This window comes from Artemia sp. Qi Xiang Cuo, chromosome 8, assembly GCF_049724085.1.
Source record: "Artemia sp. Qi Xiang Cuo chromosome 8, ASM4972408v1, whole genome shotgun sequence".
Classification (NCBI taxonomy): Eukaryota; Metazoa; Arthropoda; class Branchiopoda; order Anostraca; family Artemiidae; genus Artemia; species Artemia sp. Qi Xiang Cuo.
In genome coordinates this window covers 27,621,311-27,640,079 of record NC_142801.1, presented here as the reverse complement: position 1 = coordinate 27,640,079, position 18,769 = coordinate 27,621,311, and the positions used below count along the sequence as shown (strand labels likewise).

The 18,769-nt window shown below is 37.1% G+C and overlaps 1 protein-coding gene across 2 annotated transcripts in view; it reads right to left on the bottom strand.

Moving 5' to 3' along the window:
* Girdin (protein girdin) overlaps nt 1–18,769 on the bottom strand; it is a 245,079-nt gene that overhangs the window by 215,325 nt on the left and 10,985 nt on the right. For both annotated transcript variants that reach the window (XM_089093322.1, XM_089093323.1), the window contains exon 2: nt 16,381–16,575. In XM_089093322.1, the coding sequence (XP_088949448.1) occupies nt 16,381–16,538 (158 nt within the window). In that variant the 5' untranslated portion in view covers nt 16,539–16,575. The remainder of the gene's footprint in view (nt 1–16,380; nt 16,576–18,769) is intronic.

Sequence of the window (18,769 nt, the reverse complement as noted above, 5' to 3'; positions counted from 1 at the left end):
GCGTAAAGAGCGAGGCGTTGAGGAGGGGACAGCCCCTGTCATATATAGAATAATTTCTGTTCGTTTAAAATTTTAATGTCGCTCATTACTTTCAAGTTTAAAAAACTTGTTTTTTTTATTTAATTTCTGATCGTTTTTTAGTTAATGCAGCTTTTATTTTGGCTCATAGTGATTGAATAAGTAAACAAAATTTGCATAAAAATTATTACTTTTCTTTTGCTAAATGGCTGTCTCTAAATTTGGTTATGACGTAATTTACAAATTAACTTACGTAACTAACTTCTATATTCGTATATTTTTCTTCTGGCAAAAAATACAAAGTCGCAGATTTTTGTAGATATGAGATTGAAACCTATGTAGTACGGTTTTCTGATACACTGAATCTGACGGTGCGATTTCATTTAAATTCTTTCATTTGTAAGGGATGATTCCCCCCTCTTTAAAAAATTGGATAAATTTTCTCAGGCTCGTAGACTTTGATGAGTAATACTAAACTTAATAAAATTTATATATTTAGAATCAGCATTATAAACCCATTCTTTTGATACATATATTGAAGTCAAAATTCTATTTTCAGAAGTTTCGATTACTATTGGTCTGTGTTACTTGTTTTTTTTATTTTTTTTTTTATTACGTATATGTTATGATGCATATAAGGGGGTTCTCCTCTAATGCAGTCACCCGTTATTTACGTTAAAATGTTAAAAAAAATTTTATTAACAAGCCCCTGAATCACAAAGGCCGTTTAATTAGAAAGCACTTTTGAAAGCACTTAAAAAAAACTGTAGCGTAAAGAGCGAGGTATTGACTTGGGGGAGAACCCCCTCACATACGTTATAATTTCTGTTCGTTTTAAGTTCTAATGTTGCTTCTTACTTTCAGTTGAAAAAACTTGCTTTTTTTAATTTAATTTCTGATCGTTTTTTAAATTATGCTTGGAAATCCGGCGCCCCCTTCATAGAAATGTCCCTTCCCCCAAAGAAACATCCTCCACGGAAAGATTCTCCAGAGTAACCCCCTCCTCTAGCCCCCCCTCCAGAAAAAAATCCTTCCTGAAAATGTCTGTATACTTCCCAATAACCAATAAATAATGCTGGCAAGTCCAGCGCCCCCTTCATGGCAATTTCACTTCCCCCATTAAAACTTCCTTCTTGGACAGATCCTCCAACATAACCCCCCACCCACCCAACCCCCACAACCACAAAAAAACCTCCTGAAAACTTCTGTATACTTCCCAATAACCAATACTATATGTTAACATTGGGTAAAGTTCATAGCTTTTAGCCCTCCCCCTGGGCACGTCGGGGGATTAAGTCCTCCTAAAAGACATATTTATCATATTTTCGACCATGCTGAACAAAATGGCTATCTCAAAATTTTGATCGGGTGACTTTGGGAAAAAATAAGCGTGGGAGGGGGCCTAGTTGCCCTCCATTTTTTTGGTCATTTCAAAAGGGCACTAGAACTTTTAATTTTCGTTCGAATAAGCCCACCCGCGGTATTATAGTACCACTGGTTCGATATGATCACCGATGGGAAAAAAAAAAAATAAATAAACACGCATCTGTGATCTTTCTTATGGCAAATAATGCAAAATTCCACATTTTTGTAGATAGGAACTTGATACCTCTACAGCAGGGTTCTCTGATACGCTGAATATGATGGTGTGATTTTCATTAATGTTCTATAACTTTTAGGGGGTCTTTCCCCCTTTTTTTGAAAATCAGCCAAATTTTCTCAGGCGCGTAACTTTTGATGGGTAGCACTAAACTTGATGAAAGTTATGTATTTGAAATCAGATTCTTTTTATGTATCTATTGGTATCAAAAACCCGTTTTCTAGAGTTTCGGTTACCATTGAGCCGGGTCGCTCCTTACTTACAGTTCGTTACCACGAACTGTTTGATAAATCATATCATGTCATAAATCATATGGTTGAATCCTTAGAAGGAATGGGTTTTTTTTTCTGGGAGGAGGAGGAAAATACAAGGTACAAACAAAACTATAGTTCGAACTACAATCTTTCCATTTTCAAAATATTCCGAGTAAGGGAGGGTTCTAATCTGATCTAAATACATAAGCAGGGAACATAAACCTTAACTTGTCGTTTATAATGATGATTCCGCAACAACCAATGTAAATGAATTAGTAAAATTTCTTTACAGTCCATTACAGTTATATTTTGGCTTTAGAGCACTCGGACAGCATCACTATGAAACATATTTTGACTGTAAGGGATGCCGAAGATGTCCCAACTTTTGAAAGTTACTAAAGAAAAGTAGGGAAGATAGCCGTGGCATCAACTAGCAAATGTACCCGGGGGATGTATTTGAAATCTAGGGGGGGGAAATTTTCAGTTTTTCCAATGAAAATACCAAAAAAGAAGGTTTTTTCAATGAAAATACCAAAAAGGGATTTCCCGAAGTCTAAGTGTGAGCAAAAAATTTTAGGAGGCAAATCTCCCCCTGTCCCGCCCCTGAAAAAATACATATAAACCAAACAGGTCCTGCATGGCAACCCGCATAATCTGATACAGGCCGCTAAATTTGTTTTAGATTATTTCCTTATAAATTAGCAATTTTTTGAATAAATTATCAAGCAAACTTTTTTATTTTGCTTTGCCAAACTAATAAGAACAGATTGGGCAGTCATGCGATAACTTCTAGGGCTTGGATAAGAGGTTTGAATAAACGGCGAAAACTAAAGCCGACACCTGCTTTCCCGGAAATCTTAGAAAAGCCTTTTAACTTATCCTGTTTTGTGCCAGAGTTAAAGATGTTCAGGTTTCATGGGACTTACATCATTAGAAAGCATGAATTTTGTCTTTTCGATTAAGTGGAGCAGAAAATTCTATTTTAAGCTCAGAAAGGGCGGTCTCTAAAAATGTTCTAGAATGCCTGCTAGGAAAACGCTAAAAAAAATTAGCTCAAAGGAAATATCGTTTGAGCAATTTGACACCTATGAGAGTTCCTTGTGATGCTACCCGCTTTGACTGAAAACCTTGCTGACACAGGCGATGTTTATTTATTGTTTAGGTATATTGATTAGACAGCGCTTTGCTTAGTAATTAGCAAAAGATTACATTTTTCTTTATTTTAAACTAGCCTCTTGTTAGTTTTTCGAACTGTTGACACATTCAAGATTCCTAATCAATTTTTACCAAATTTTAATAAAATATCATGTTGAAAAATTTGGCAGCTTGTCGAGTTTAACTAATGGGTCCTTTGTCTTTGAGGCGGTCAGCCGACGCTGAGGCTCGCAAAATGATCTTTCAGGTATCAGATAGTCTTAAAAAGCAGAAAACGTCGGTAAAAATTAATTCTGTATCAAACAGTAAAACTAAATTTATTACCACAAGACAATTGATTTTAAACCAACCTTTCGTCAATGCAGGATCTGAGCGTATCTTCAATAAACTAGGATAGTTGAACTCCAAGTAGAACATCTTAACCAAGGGAACTACGTCTCATTAGTCACAGATTTTAAATAATTACATGGCACTTAAGCTTTTCCGGCTTCGAAACCTTTATTGCTTTATTTTTGCACAGCCTACCATCGAGCCAGACAACAAACAATATCCGATTTTTGGATATGAATCAATGACCCTCCTTTTGGTGTTTCTAAGAGATTCTTTTTTTTTACTGAGGGTCATAATGACTAATGGACTTTGTCCTAAGGAAGACGGTAAAGACTCTTGAAGTGTAGAAAAGGTAAAAATATTCTAGACATAGATTATACAGATGACTTGGGTGTCCTAGATAATAATATTAGCGAATTTTGAGAATTCAGGGTTGAAGAATAGGTTAGAAAATATATGTCAAGTAGACTAAGTCGCTTAGACTAAGAATAAACGACAGAGAAGTGGCGTCAGGTAACAAAAATCAATCAAGTGGATACCTTCCCTAACCTCAGTAGTATTATTAGTAAATATGGTAGATCCAGTTGCAATGTAAACAGTAGAATAGTCAAGGCGCGTGATTTTTCTTCGCAGTTTGGAAAAAAAACCTTGGGGAAAATATTGGAAGAATAGGAAGATAAGTGTTCGTAGTAAAATTAGAATAATGGAAACCACGTTAGTAATGGCGGTCAAGTCTGGCCCTGAAACTTCGGGTAAAGGGCGAAGAAGATTAGGTAAATGCTTTCCAGATGAATTGCCCCGGGATAGTTTTAGGTGCTCCTTTGACTAGCCGTAGGCTACATCAGGAAATAATTTGTACGAAAAATAAATTTGGATCCCACTTTCTATGGTTATAATGAAAGAAAGGTTAAGATAGATAGACCATGTTTTACGGATGAAGCATAGTTGAGATGGCAAAAGATTGTGTTGTTTGGTCATCCATTCAGGGGCGCCATTTGGGGCGGGGGCTGGGGTGGGCCATTGCCCACCCTAATTTTTCTGGGGGTCCCAAGCTTCCTCCCAAAAAGACCTTTTTTTTCTTTTACAAAATATACAGGAACAAAATTACAATTAGCAATTAGTCAAAATTTTGAAACTGCTACATTTATATGTAGATTAACTTAGATAATAGTGCAACTGGGTCGTGCACAGGGTTGCCAACTGGACATATTTTATGTCCAAAGGACATATTTCTATGTGCCTGGACATAATGACATAATAGGGCAAAAAATGGACACTTTTTTGAAATGGATAGGGCAAATTTTAGACATTTGGGACATAAAGTGGACACATTTTCCAAACTTATGACGTAAAGCAAATTATTTTCATAAAAAAATGTCATTCATCACCAAATGAATGCTAAGACTTATATCTACTTATTTTTTAAGCTCTGTATTTATTTTCCGGGGTTGCTTGCTCTTCCCTGAAGCAAACTTTCTGAAAATGCCTTCAAAATTCTTTCACCTATAAATGGTATTATTGCCCTGATTTTTACTCGGCACGGTCAAGATAAAGGACAAGCTGTCGCCTTTTTCATATTAACTTACTTCCGGCTTCCGAACGTCACACAAAAATCTCAATGAAAAGTTAACAAAATGAAACCTTTCGATTGTTGATGGTCTGAAATCAAAACTAAAGCCAAATTGTCAACCACCCGGGGTACATTCCTTCAGTTTGAAAATTTTCATCACGGGAAAGGAGCTGAGAGAAACTTAAGTAGGTACAAATTTAATGTTAGGTGATACAGCTCAATTATATATATATATATCTACGAATAAAGTAAACATACCACTCGATACCTTTTTTTTATGTTCTTTCCAAATATAATAATCATTTTTGTCGGAAATGAATTTTACCCCCACCCCTATATATACTAATTCAGGGCATATATTTGCACAGTAGGGGATGGGGGTTAATTTTAAACTTATCTCCCATTTGCATCAGAAATGCAATTTCCACCCCCCCGTTAATTGGCAAATATATACCCTGAATTAGAATAGGGGTGGGGGTAAAATTCATATCCGAAAAAAATGATTCTTCTATTTGGAAAGAGCATAGAAAAAAAATCGAAGGATAGGTTTACGCTATTCGTATGTAAAAAATATGAACAGCGAAAAAATTGCCGACGGGCCTCCATGTCTGGTTTCCTTATGGAGTATATAGAGGTGGGTGCTGCATATTGCATACGTACTTATATGTACATATAGTAGTAAATATCTATAGATAGCATACATAAATACTATATATATTTACTTAGTTTACAATACTATAAAGTAATATATATAGTATAAGCCTAAAATTGAGGCTATTGAAGAGGAGATCAAGGAGGCACACTTGTGCCTCTATAAAGAGGCAACCCACCACAATGTTAAGCGATTTCAGGTCCTAGAGGTCGCAGAGAGACGGCGGTAATCGCATTTTGTAGCCCAAGCTCAAACTAAGAAACTTGCAAAATTTCATCCTCCTCCAACTTTATTTTCATGGGGTAAACTGGGCTGGAAGTTTGGACCCTCCCACCACAGCCCCCCGTTAACGTTGTCCGATTGGGCTGAAATTTAGAGGTTAAGCTTTCCTAGGGCCCGGGAGCTTATCCTCGAAATTTCAGCTCAATCCGATCACTTCTTCCCTGTTTTCAAAAAACCAAATATAACCACTTAAAATTCATAATTTCTTTTTTTTTCTTAGCCACGCCTACAGGCCACAGTTGGCAACGGATCCGGGTGAATGAGGACTCATTCGAAGCAGAATTCGACCTGTTAGGGCCTTTTGATATTTTCAGACCGAAAAAATTATCCCCCGAATTTACATTTACGAAAAACCTTAGTTTTTTTCAAATAATACACAAAAACAGGTTAGACATGCTTTGTTATGAAAATATCTGCGCGTCAATTTTCATAACAAAGCATGTCTAACCTGTTTATATGTATTATTTGAAAAAAACTACGTTTTCTAAAGAGTTAAAGAGGCTGAGTTACAAGGTCAACCCTTAAAACGTACAGGGATTAGGAGGCACAGTTGGGGGGGCTGTTAAAGAGGCTGAGTCACAAGTTTGAACCTTAAAACGTACAGGGATTAGGAGGCACCCTGTACGACGTGATTTGAGTATTCAGGAATTAAAAGCCTTAACACAAGAATGTTCAAGAGCGGGGGTTTGGGCGGCGGCAGCCCCCAACTTCAACTCCTGACACGATCAGCTAACAGTTAGTCAAGCAATAATAAGTAATAAACTGTACAAAAACGTGCAGAAATTATTTGAAAAAAACTACGTTTTCTAAAGAGTTAAAGAGGCTGAGTTACAAGGTCGAACCTTAAAACGTACAGGGATTAGGAGGCACAGTTGGGGGCTGCCGCCCCCCAAACCCCTCGCTTTCGCAGCCATTAAAAAAAAAAAAAATTTTTAACTGAAAGTAAGGAGCGACATTAAATCTTAAAACGAACAGAAATTATTCCGTATATGAAAGGGGCTGTGCCCTCCTCAACGCCTCGCTCTTTACGCTAAAGTTTTTATTGTTTAAAAAAAGAGTTGTGAGAAAGTCAAACTTTAGCGTAAAGAGCGAGGCGTTGAGGAGAGCACAGCCTCTTTCATATACGGAATAATTTCTGTTCGTTTTAAGATTTAATGTCGCTCCTTACTTTCAGTTTAAATTTTTTATTTTTTTTTATTTAAAGGCTGCGAAAGCGGGGGGTTTGGGGGGCGGCAGCCCCCAACTGTGCCTCCTAATCCCTGTACGTTTTAAGGTTCGACCTTGTAACTCAGCCTCTTTAACTCTTTAGAAAACGTAGTTTTTTTCAAATAATATGTTAATAAGACAGTTCCTATTTTTATAATATGCAAAAATTGTAGTTATCAAACTTTGAAATCGATTTCGCTATAATTAGCTCCCAGCCCCTCTAATATGCAGACGTATATATATATATATATATATATATATATATATTATCCCCACCCCTATATATACTAATTTAGGGCATATATTTGCACATTAAGGGGTGGGGGGGGGGGGGTTTAAGTTTAAACTTACCTCCCATTTACATCAGAAATACAGTTTACACACACCCCCCTTAATGTACAAATGTATACCCTGAATTAGAATAGGGGTGGGGGTAAAATTCATATCCGACAAAAATAATTCTTCTATTTGGAAAGAGCATAAAAAAAAGAATCGAGTGATATGTTTACGTTATTCGTACGTCAATAATATGAACTGCAAAAAAATTACCGACGGGTCTCCATGTCTGGTTTCCTTATACAGTATATAGCGGTGGGTACCGCATAATGCATAAGTACCTATATATACATATAATAGTAAATATATATAGCGTACATAAATACTATATATATTTACTTAGTTTATAATACTATAAAGTAATATATATAGTATAAGCCTAAAATTGAGGCTATTGAAGAGGAGATATGTTAATAAGACAGTTCCTATTTTTATAATATGCAAAAATTGTAGTTATCAAACTTTGAAATCGATTTCGCTATACTTACCTCCCAGCCCCTCTAATATGCAGACGTATAGATAGACGAATTGTATTATTCCCATATGTTTCCCCGTTTCTTGCTTTCGTCAGCATCTATTTGATTTACGGTTATACTAGTTGAAAAAAGAGTGATGCATGGCAAAATGCATAGAAAATAATTAATCTTTACTATATTTTCACTTGTTTTTGTTTTTTTATTTATTTAATTTCTGAACGTTTTTTAAATAATGCAGCTTTAATTTTGGCTCACCGTACATGAATAATTAAAATGAGATTTGCATATTAATTTTACTTTTTTGGCAAAATGGCTTTTGCGAAATTTCGATCTGACGTAACTTACGTAAACCTTAGTCAATACCTCGCTCTTTACGCCAAAGTTCAAATTTTCTTCCAGTTTTCTAAGAATGGCCCCTTAACCACAAATGCCGTTAATTAGAATAAATAGCTCTCATGCATAAAAACAAATTACCGCAAAGAGCAAGGTAATGACTAAGGGGCATACCCAATCACGTATGTATTAATTTTTGTTTGTTTTAGGTTTTGGTGTTGCTCCTTACTTTCAGTAGAAAAATTACATTTTTATTTAATTTCTTATTGTTTTTTGAATAATGCTTGGAATCCGACGTCCCCTTCATAGCAATGTCCCTTCCTCCGTGGAAAGCTCCTCCCACGTAAAACCCGACCCCCTCCCCAAATACCAGAAAAATTTGCCCTGAAAACTTTTGTATACTTCCCAATAACCAATATTATATGTAAACATTGGACATTGTTCATAACTTGCAGACCGTCCCCGGGAGACTGTGGGGGTCATCCTCAAAGACATAGTTATTTTATTTTTCGAGCATTTTGAACAAAATGGCTATCTAAAAATTATGATCCGGTGACTTTGGGAAAAAAGTGAGCGTGGGAGGGGGCTTAGTTGCCCTCCATTCTTTTTGGTCACTGAAAAGGGGCACTAGAACTTTCAATTTCCGTTCTGAACAAGCAAATTCATCAGTTTTCTGGTCTGCCCTAAGAAAATGTAAGGATGCCAAGGATAAAGAAAAATACAAGGATCTTTGTGATTGTGGCCTACCAAACTCTTCAGCAGCTACTGGAAGACAGTTAACGCTACTTGGTAACATCAAAACCAGATTACGGAATGGTCTTCTAATGCAAACGACTAGTTGTTTAATGCATGTCAAGCAACTAATTTGGCGTTCTGGAACGTTGCTGGAATCCTGGATTATACATTTTGAAATGCGCAAGAAATACTCCGATTGGCAAATAGCTAGCAAAGGAAGAAATAAGACTGACTCTCATGCTGAACATAATTTTCAAGATGAATTTTTAAGATCATAAAGATCATAAAGATCAAGATGAAGATTAATCTTAAGCTCCCACAAATTATTCTTAGTGTTTACTTGTTTTTATGAGTTTTGTGCTTGTATTTTATGTTGTTTTTCTTTCGTTTTCAATATATTTGATGTTGACTGGCCGCTTTAAAAGATGTTTCCAAAGCGTCTTTTGGTCAATATCCCAATTGATAAGAAAAATAACCTCTAGGTTCTTGCCATTTGGTCCAAAATTATGAACCTGTTTGGTGGTCACATTATCAGTAGTTCTTCAGGCTAAATGGGAGAACGTCGCAGAAAAAATGCAAATAAGCCCACAACGGATAAGGACGTAACTGAAACTACAGCAAATCGAACGCGCCTTTAGCTTATTTGCGATCTGTCATGACACCCGAATCATTCATTCAAGGACTACTGCAAAGGCTTTTTGCGATTTGGGTTGCTATTGCATTAAGCCCAAAGTTTCTATTATTGTCTTTACGGGTGGATAAGGATCAACACATGTATAATCATCCGAAAAACGTCCTTTTTGGCTTTGCTGAAATTTCCTGTTTTTTTTCCGAAGTTCGATATACTTTAGTAAACTGTCACACCATGGAGGAGTTCTAGCACTATTTTCCCCGAACTGCTGTGCCGAAAGCGGAAACTGCTACGCAGTTTGGACTTAACATACTAAAAAAAAGCAACTGTTTAAATGTTGAAAATGAGTTTAATAGTGCTTCAAAGTACAAGAGTGGCTTTTAACCTTTGGGTATATCTTTCAGGTGCCTGACTCAGCACCCGAACAATCCATTGCCGTCGCGTTGGGTCCGTCGAAGGACGGGGTGGTCGGTCAGATCGACCTAGTAGAAAACAAGACGACTCAAAGAGACACTGCGCCTTTCACTGCTCAAGAGGCACAATCTGGACGAGACACGACTCGAGATGAAGAGCACCATCGTTCAAGTGGTCCTACTGATATTTCTTCTTCCTCCCACGACCATCCATGTCAACCACAGCTGCTACGGTACCCTGCACAGGTTTCAGCAAACGGCAAGCTAAGACGTAATTTAATATTTCGTATTATGGAAAGCATCCTTGGCTTGAGTACTCAGTTAAGGAAAATTCGGTTTTCTGTTTCTGCTGCAGACACTTTGGCGGCACGTCAACCCTTCGCGGACAGAGATACGGGGCGAAGCCTTTCATCGAGACCGGTGTTAGAAGATGGAAAGACATCTCAAGCTTTCTAGAAGAGCATGCGAAAAGTGACCGCCACAGGGACATTGCAGTTTAGAGGACGAAGTTCAAAGCTATACAAGCCAAGGAGATGCAACCCATCGCATCTGTTTTGTCAACTGACAGGAATAAGGAGATGAATGAAAACAGGTAACACGTAAAGGCTTTACTGAAAGTAACGGCCCTACTGGGGCGACTGGGTACAGCCTTTCGCGGCCGCGATGAGACTGAATCTTTGGCAAACAAAGGACACTTCGTCGAAACTTGCAATCTTCTCGCCGAGTATTCTCCCACGCTTTTCAACAAGCTACAAAGACGATACGGCCACTATACGTCCCACGAATACCAGAACGATCTAATTTCAGTTATCGGATCTAGGTTTCGGTCTACAATAGTGCAAGAAGTTAAGCGTGCCAAATAATTTGCTGTTCTTGTCGACGAGACAAAAGATAATTCGAAGAAAGAACAGCTCGCCATTCTTCTGAGGTACTTCGACGAGGGAAAAGTACGAAAAAAACCAATAGGATGCTACCATAGGAAAAGCCTGGATGCTAAGAGTTTAGCCAGCTTCATTTACGACACAGTGGCGAAACTTGGTCTCGACTGGAACTATTGTGTTGCTCAGTGCTACGACGGAGCAAGCGTGATGAGCTGGCCCTTCTCTGGTGTTCAAGCGCGACTGAGAGCGAAAGCGTCACAAGCAATATACATTCATTGCCATGCGCATAGACTAAATTTGGTCATTGCAAACTGCGTTGAAGGTGTTTAGTCCAAAATCTGTACATGTTCATTTCCAACAGCAACACCAGACATCAGCTTTTTGTCGAGTCCCAAAAGGCTACTCAACTGCCAGTCCTGGAGTTAAAAAGGAGTGCTGCGACAAGATGGTCATACTGGTATCAATCAACATCGAAGATAAGTCTCCGATATGAATGTGTTCTGGCTGTACTGTCTGCAGTCAGCGAGGGAGCTGATAGTGAAGCTCGAGCAGAAGCAGCTGGGCTCCAGAGAAAAATGGAATCTTTCACAGTTATATTCCAGTTGCTCTATATAGAAGCAATTCCGAGGACGACAAACTCCCTTTCTGAGCAGCTTCAGGCAGTTGGTCTGGTAATATCTAGGTCCCGCACCTTGATTCAAGCAACAAGGAAGGAAATAGCTGAACTGCGCTCTGACACTTGCAGGGCTCCTCAAGCAATTCTCTGAACTTTATTATGAAATGGACATTGATCAGATTCTTCTTGAGGCCCAAGCTGGTACTGCCAAGCGGTTTTTGCTCGAGGAGGAGGCAAAGCCGAAGAACTTCATGGACGTCATCGATAATATCCAGACACTTCCAGTGGCCTGTTCAGAAATTATCAAAATTCTTCATATTGCTCCCACACGTCCTGTCACGATAGCCAGCAATGAACGCTTGTTTTCTGGGCTGGAAATAGTGAAGAACTATCTGCGCTCGACCACAGGAGACGATCGTCTTAGTCACCTGCTTTTGATCTTTGCAGAGAAGGGTTTAAATAAAAACTTGGATTTCGACCAGCTTGTTGACGACTTTGCGAAGATGAAACCACGACGGTTCCCTTTGTTGCCTTGAGTGTTCACTGATCTGTTTAAAAATTTTGTTGTATTTTTTGATTTTGTAAATATACTTGATCGAGCAAAGTTTTGCATAGTCATAGCCGGAGCGTGACTCCGACTTGGACTAAAGTCTTTACTGCAAGCATCGAGCTGAAGAATTCGGCTACAGAATATACTTTAGTCAAAGCGTGAGTTTTTTCAGAGGTTCGGCTTTCGTCAAGTTACAGGTTCGGAAAAGTAGAAGATTTCCAAACGGCTGTTTTTTTTAACATCGCACATTCTGCTCCCACTTTCTTCAGATATTTTGCTTTTTTCGAACCGATGGTATACGATCGATAAAAGGAAAGGCAAAGAAATTAAGAACATTTCCTTAATTTTTACGGTAACTTCCATGGAAGGATGTTTTTTTTTTTCGGATAAAGCTAGAGAGAATTTTTTTTTTATACAAGCCTGCTTCGGGGCCCATGTCGATTGCTTGCCCACCCTAAGGTTTGGCTGAAATGGCGCCTCTGCATCCAAACGAAAAGCAGGGTGTCCCCGCACAGTGTGGGCGAGGGTCGGAGAAAGGAGATTTCAATGGGAAGGGTAGAGTGAACTTTTGAATAGGTTGTTGTGAGGAGGATTTTGCGCAGCCGTATTGGACTAAGGTGGCTTGGTGCTGCAATGAGCTGTTAGTAGTAATGATAGAGGATGTAACCTGCGTTATGTGTAAACATGGGAAGGGTAGATCTCCTATACTAACGACCCCCACCAGACAAAAATTCAAAGCATATTGCCTAGAACCTTCTCATGGGCAAAATTCACTGACAAACCCTCACCCATCCAAAATCAGAGCACATTCTCTCTAGAAAAAAGTTACGAGTTCAATACAAATATGATATATATATATATATATATATATATATATATATATATATATATATATATATATATATATATATATATATATATATATATATATATATATATTCTTTGATCTTACTCTACAGATTGGTGAGGATCACAGTCTCGTCTGATGTCTTTTGTTTAGTTTCTTTGTTCAAAACACGCTGACTACCGTTCCCCATTATAGTCTAACCTAATTGGTTCTAATTCCGATGGTTCGAACTTGATTTTGCAAGGAGCCTTATTCGTTTTAGACAGCCAGTCTATATAACTTTGTATGTATGCACACATGAGACACCAAACACTTGTACAAGGGAGGCTTTTGGCCCATGCCCAACACCCCCTCCCCTTATTGCAATAGGTTCCCCTTATTTGTATTTTAGTATCTGCGCGTAGCTTACGATAAACCTTCAATTATCCTACCTTGCGTTGGTGTGTCAAACCCCCTCTTCCCAAAATTTAATTTGTAGGTCTAAAAACAAAAGAAGACGAGTAAGTCAACTGGAGAAAACAACCTTCCTTGCAAGAAAGTCCAGAGCGATTTTAAAACATAACGAACAGGAGCTATCCGAATTACTAGGAGGGACGTTGCTAGCCCCTTGCTCTTTACGCTAACCTTCAATTTGTGCTTTACTGACAATTAGAAAAATTGCAAATTGCTAGTGTTTACAATTTTACAGGAAGTTTTCATCAATTATATTATACAAATCATACCAACCGAAAATTCTTGTATGACTTACTTCAACAATGTGTGACATGCCCACCTTTCTATCGTATTAAAATGTATCTATAAATCCTCTGTTGCTAATCGGTTATTTGGATAATTTTGGACATTTTCCCCTGGGACAGTACGGATCACATCCCTTTGGAGACAAATTTATTGGATCTTCCGGCCGTTTGAAATGGATTTCATGAAATATTGATCCTGTGCCATGTGGACCTGTGGAACTGTGTGTTCTCGTACCAAAATTTAGTGCCTTGTAGTCCTCAAACTTTATGTCAACGCATGTTCACAACGGAGATAGATCCATACCCTCATCGATTTGAAAGGTGAATGACAACGACGCACGCTACTAGTCAATACATGATCCAATTTACACAATCATTAATCACGAAACTATTGTGCTTTTACTCATATAAAAAAAGAACCAAATTGACAGGAAAAAAAACCTCGAAATCAAGTTCATTGACGTGGAAAAGGAAATAAATTGGATGCTTTTAACTTAAAGCATCAAATAATGCCAAACCGCAAGGTCTTTAAATGCAGCCAAATAGAAGTTAACTGTTTACAATAGCTTTGCTGTAAGTGAGCTATGGTAGAGCTTCAAAATGTGTAAGACATCAGTAGTATTATTATTGTCAAACATTCTTCAAACCAAAGGAAGTCTAAACCCAAGTTCAGGAACTCTCGTCAAAGATGCATATCAAAAGACAGTATTAGTATCCTATTTGTCAAAAACACAAACCTACAACATCCCAGTTGTGGCTAAGGATGTAAATTAAAAGCTTAAAGGACCCAACTGCAACTTTCAGGGAATATTGGATGTAAGATCAAGTACATTCTAAACTATGACCAAGGGGAGATTATCAGGGATCATAAATGTTTGAAGAAAAGCGTGGTTATATTGATTCTAAGTGCGAAATTTTTCATACTTTTATGTATGATTTCATACTATATGTTATTATATAATTTCATACTATTATTATATAATTTACTATTATATAATTTTTTATACTTTTATGTAATTCTGCTTAACATTTCATGTCATTAAAGTTTCCGAACCAAGGGAACTTCGACTGGAAACTAATCCGGTTGCATTGATTCATTATGTTCTATTTTTATTTTTTTATACAAGAAACCAGAACTCTTAATAATAAAGTTCTTTCTCCATTTAATTAAACAAACACACAGTTAAAACAAAATATAACGCAGTAAGATCTTTATAATGGCACAGTAAGGTTTTTATAATGAAATGGTTAATCAATATTCGTCTGTAACCTAACTTTTAAGATAGGTTACAGACGGGGGATAAAACACAAGGGCGGATCCAGGATTTTTTTTTAGGGGGGTGCAAAATAGGTTGATCCGATAAACTTGCGTTAGGAGCAAGTTTAATTAACGCAAACTTGCGTTAAACAAGTAAATTACACTACTTTAGACTATTTTAGGGGGGAGCGCGCCCCCTCACCCATCCCCTGGATCCGCCACTGGTAAAGCATAGCATATATTAAGTACGTAACCTAACCTAACCTCGGTACCTTTCCCCCCCCCCCCAAAAAAAAAAAACAGTTTAAATGTTGTAAATTCAATGAGAAACCACGCTTTGCGATCAATTTAGATAGTAAATACCCGTTTTACGGGTCTCCATGTCTGGTTTCCTTGGATAGTATATAGCACTGTGTTAGGTATAAAGCACCAGTACCCATATTTATTTCTAAACATGAATACAATCCATACAAAATCAATTGTTGTTGGAGACTGTCTCTAATGACTAATTTATAAGTGCTACGCTTTAATCCCAAATTGAACGTCAGTATTAGGGGGAGGGTGAATCTACTTATGTGAATGGGGTAGAGCTAAAGCCTCAAAAGCGAAATTTAAGGCACATAATTTTCAAACTTTTTACGCCTGGTCCTTCAAGGCAATATAGAGTAGAAGGGGAAATGTCCCCTAACTTCCCTTCATTTGGAGAAGTGTTCATATTTGAACTAAGCTTGAATTATACGTTCACAGGAGGGGAGAGGGGTTTTACTACGGAAGCACTAGATTTTAATGAAAATCTGACATCATTTATATTAAAAAATTGCGACAAAAACTCGAGTCTTAGTAAAAAGGCTATATTTTTTATGGGGATAGCAGCCTCCCTCAAATTCAGGAAAATCCCATTTCTTGCATAAAGAAAACACACTACACAAGCTTTTATCCTTAAAGCATTGTCCTATTAAAGTTTAACTTACGGGTTAGCAGCAATGGGTTGAAGGGGGGGGACGGCCCTTCCATGCTCCTGCTCCTTAGGATGACCCTGACTACGGTGTTAAAAACACACAGAAATTTAACAAAACTAGTTCGTTCCTGCTGAAGTAAAAAGCAATGTAAAAATTTAAAACAATAGATTATCTTACATATGAACAAACTATCCCCCTTCAACTGTCCACTCTTTATATTAAACTTTGATTTTAGAAAGTCAAGAGAAATTCTTGAGAGAATCCTAAAGTTCAACAAATATTGTCAGTTGGAAATTGTGAGCGTTTTTTTTGCTGAGTTTCAAAACATTTGAACCAAAAATTTTACAAGTAACTACTAATAAATTTGTCATGAAGCAAAGTGACAGAAGAAGAATTGAGGTGGATGGCAGCCCCCCCCCCATATACCGGATAATTTATATAATTTTGTTTTAATGTCACTTTTCCATACCACAAGCGTCACGTTATTTAATCATCAAAAATTTTGAAATTTCATAATTTCTTAAAACACAAGAATACTTACATTTGGTTTAAAATTTCCTCTAAAAATGGGCCATTGGCCAAATCCAGATAATCCAACTCTTTCTCTGATTTCCCATTCTTGGAGAAACTTTTAAGCCAACACACAAGAGCACTATTCATAAATTCAGTCACAGCTAATGGCTCATCAACACTGGCCATGTTACAAAGCTTTTATGATCCACTGATGGTCCATGATCTGCAAAGAGGAAATAAAATACTTTAGATCAAATTTCGAATTAAGACTATTTCTTTATTATCCCTTTCCAACATACATAAAACAAAAGGCAAGAAACAAAATATTACACATTAATCTTATTTAAACCATTCTGAAACCAAATTGATTTAAGTGTTTTTCTTTACATAAATAAGTTATTAGTATCTAAGCACTTGCCTGATATAATTTTACAAATTCATAATGACATTCTCTAAAACAAGAGTTACCTCTAAAAGCTTGTTAAATAAATAAAACAAGTTTTTTTTAACTGAAAGTAAGGAGCGAAATTATAACTTAAAACGAACAGAAATTATTCCGCATATGAAAGGGACTGTCCCCTCCTCAATGCCTCGCTTTTTACGCTAAAGTTTTTTATTGTTTTAAAAAATAAAGCTCTGAGACAGAGTCAAACTTTAGCGTAAAGAGCGAGGCATTGAGGAGGGGACAGTCCCTTTCATATACGGAATAATTTCTGTTCGTTTTAAGTTATAATTTCGCTCCTTATTATCAGTTAAAAAACTTGTTTTTTGTTTAGTTTCTGAACGTTTTTGAATTAAGGCAGGTTTTGATTTTGGCTCACCGCGCATGAATAATAAAAACAAAATTTTCATATTAATTTTACTTTTTTTTTTGGTTAAATGGCTTTCTCGAAAGTTTTTTAATTTTATTTACGAACGTTTCTATTAGTAATAGATATACGCAACTTACGAAATAACTTACATAACGAACTTCTATATTCGTATATTTTTGTTACGTATATTAGGGGGTTCGCCCCCTGTTCAATGCCTCGCTATTTACGCCAAAGTTCAAATTTTGTTCCAATTCTTTAAGAATGACCCCTTAATCACAAAGGCCGTTAATTAGAATAGATAGATCTTATTAAAGTACTAAAAAAAACTTTAGTGTAAAGAGCGAGGTATTGACAATGGGGCGAACCCAATCATATTCGTAATATTTTATGTTTGTTTTAAGTTTTGATGTTGCTCCTTACTTTCAGTTGAAAAAATTGTTTTTTTTATTTAATTTCTGATCGTTTTTTTAAATAATGCTGGGAAATCCGGTGCCCCCTTCATAGCAATGTCCTTCCCACATGAAAACTTCCTCCATGAAAAGATACTCCCATGTAACCCCAGACCCAGCCCTCCCCCCAACTACCAGAAAAAATCCCCCCTGAAAACTTCTGTATAGTTCCCAATAACCAATACTATATGTAAACATTGGGCAAAGTTCATAACTTGCAGCCCTTTCCCCGGGGACTGTGGGGGATTAAATTCATCCTCAAAGTCATAGTTTTTATATTTTTCAACCATACTGAACAAAATAGCTATCTCAAAATTTTTATCGGGTGACTTTGGGAAAAAATGAGCGTGGGAGGGGACCTAGTTGCCCTCCACTTTTTTTTTTGTCACTTAAAAAGTGCACTAGAACTTTTAATTTCCATTCAAATGAGCCCTCCCGCGATATTCTAGGACCACTGGGTCGATACGATCACCCCTGGGAAAAAGAAAAAAAAACAAAACAAATAAGCACGCATCTGTGATCTTCCTTCTGGCAAAAAATAAAAAATTCCAAATTTATTCAGATAGGAGCTTGAAACCTCTACTGTAAGGTTGTCTGATACGCTGAATCTGATGGTGTGATTTTCATTACGGTTCTATGACTTTTAGGGGGAGGGTTCCCCCTTTTTTGAAAACAAGGCAAATTTTCTCAGGCACGTAACTTTTGATGGATAAGACTAAATTCGATGAAACTTCTATATTTGAAATCAGCATAAAAATCTGATTCTTGTGATGTACCTATTGGTATCAAAATTCCGTTTTCTTTAGAGTTTCGATTACTATTAAGCCGGGTTGCTCCTTACCACTGTATATATAATTAGCAGTAAGTTTACCGCAGATGATTTCTGGCTCTTCATTCTCGGTGCGAACAAAAAATTCCTCCCACTTCTTCATGCTCTAGCAGGTTATTATGTATACGTCAATCAATGAGACATGGTTCGGAATTGTATTATTCGTGATTGCGAAAGCAGAAAACAACTTGGTGAGCCGGCCAAGTGGTTTGCAACAGTTCCATCTCACAGTTATTAATTAATTTATATACAAATTTTTACTTATTCTTTTATTTATTTACAGTTGACTTAAATGATTGGCCTACGTTGTATTTCTAAAATTGGGGG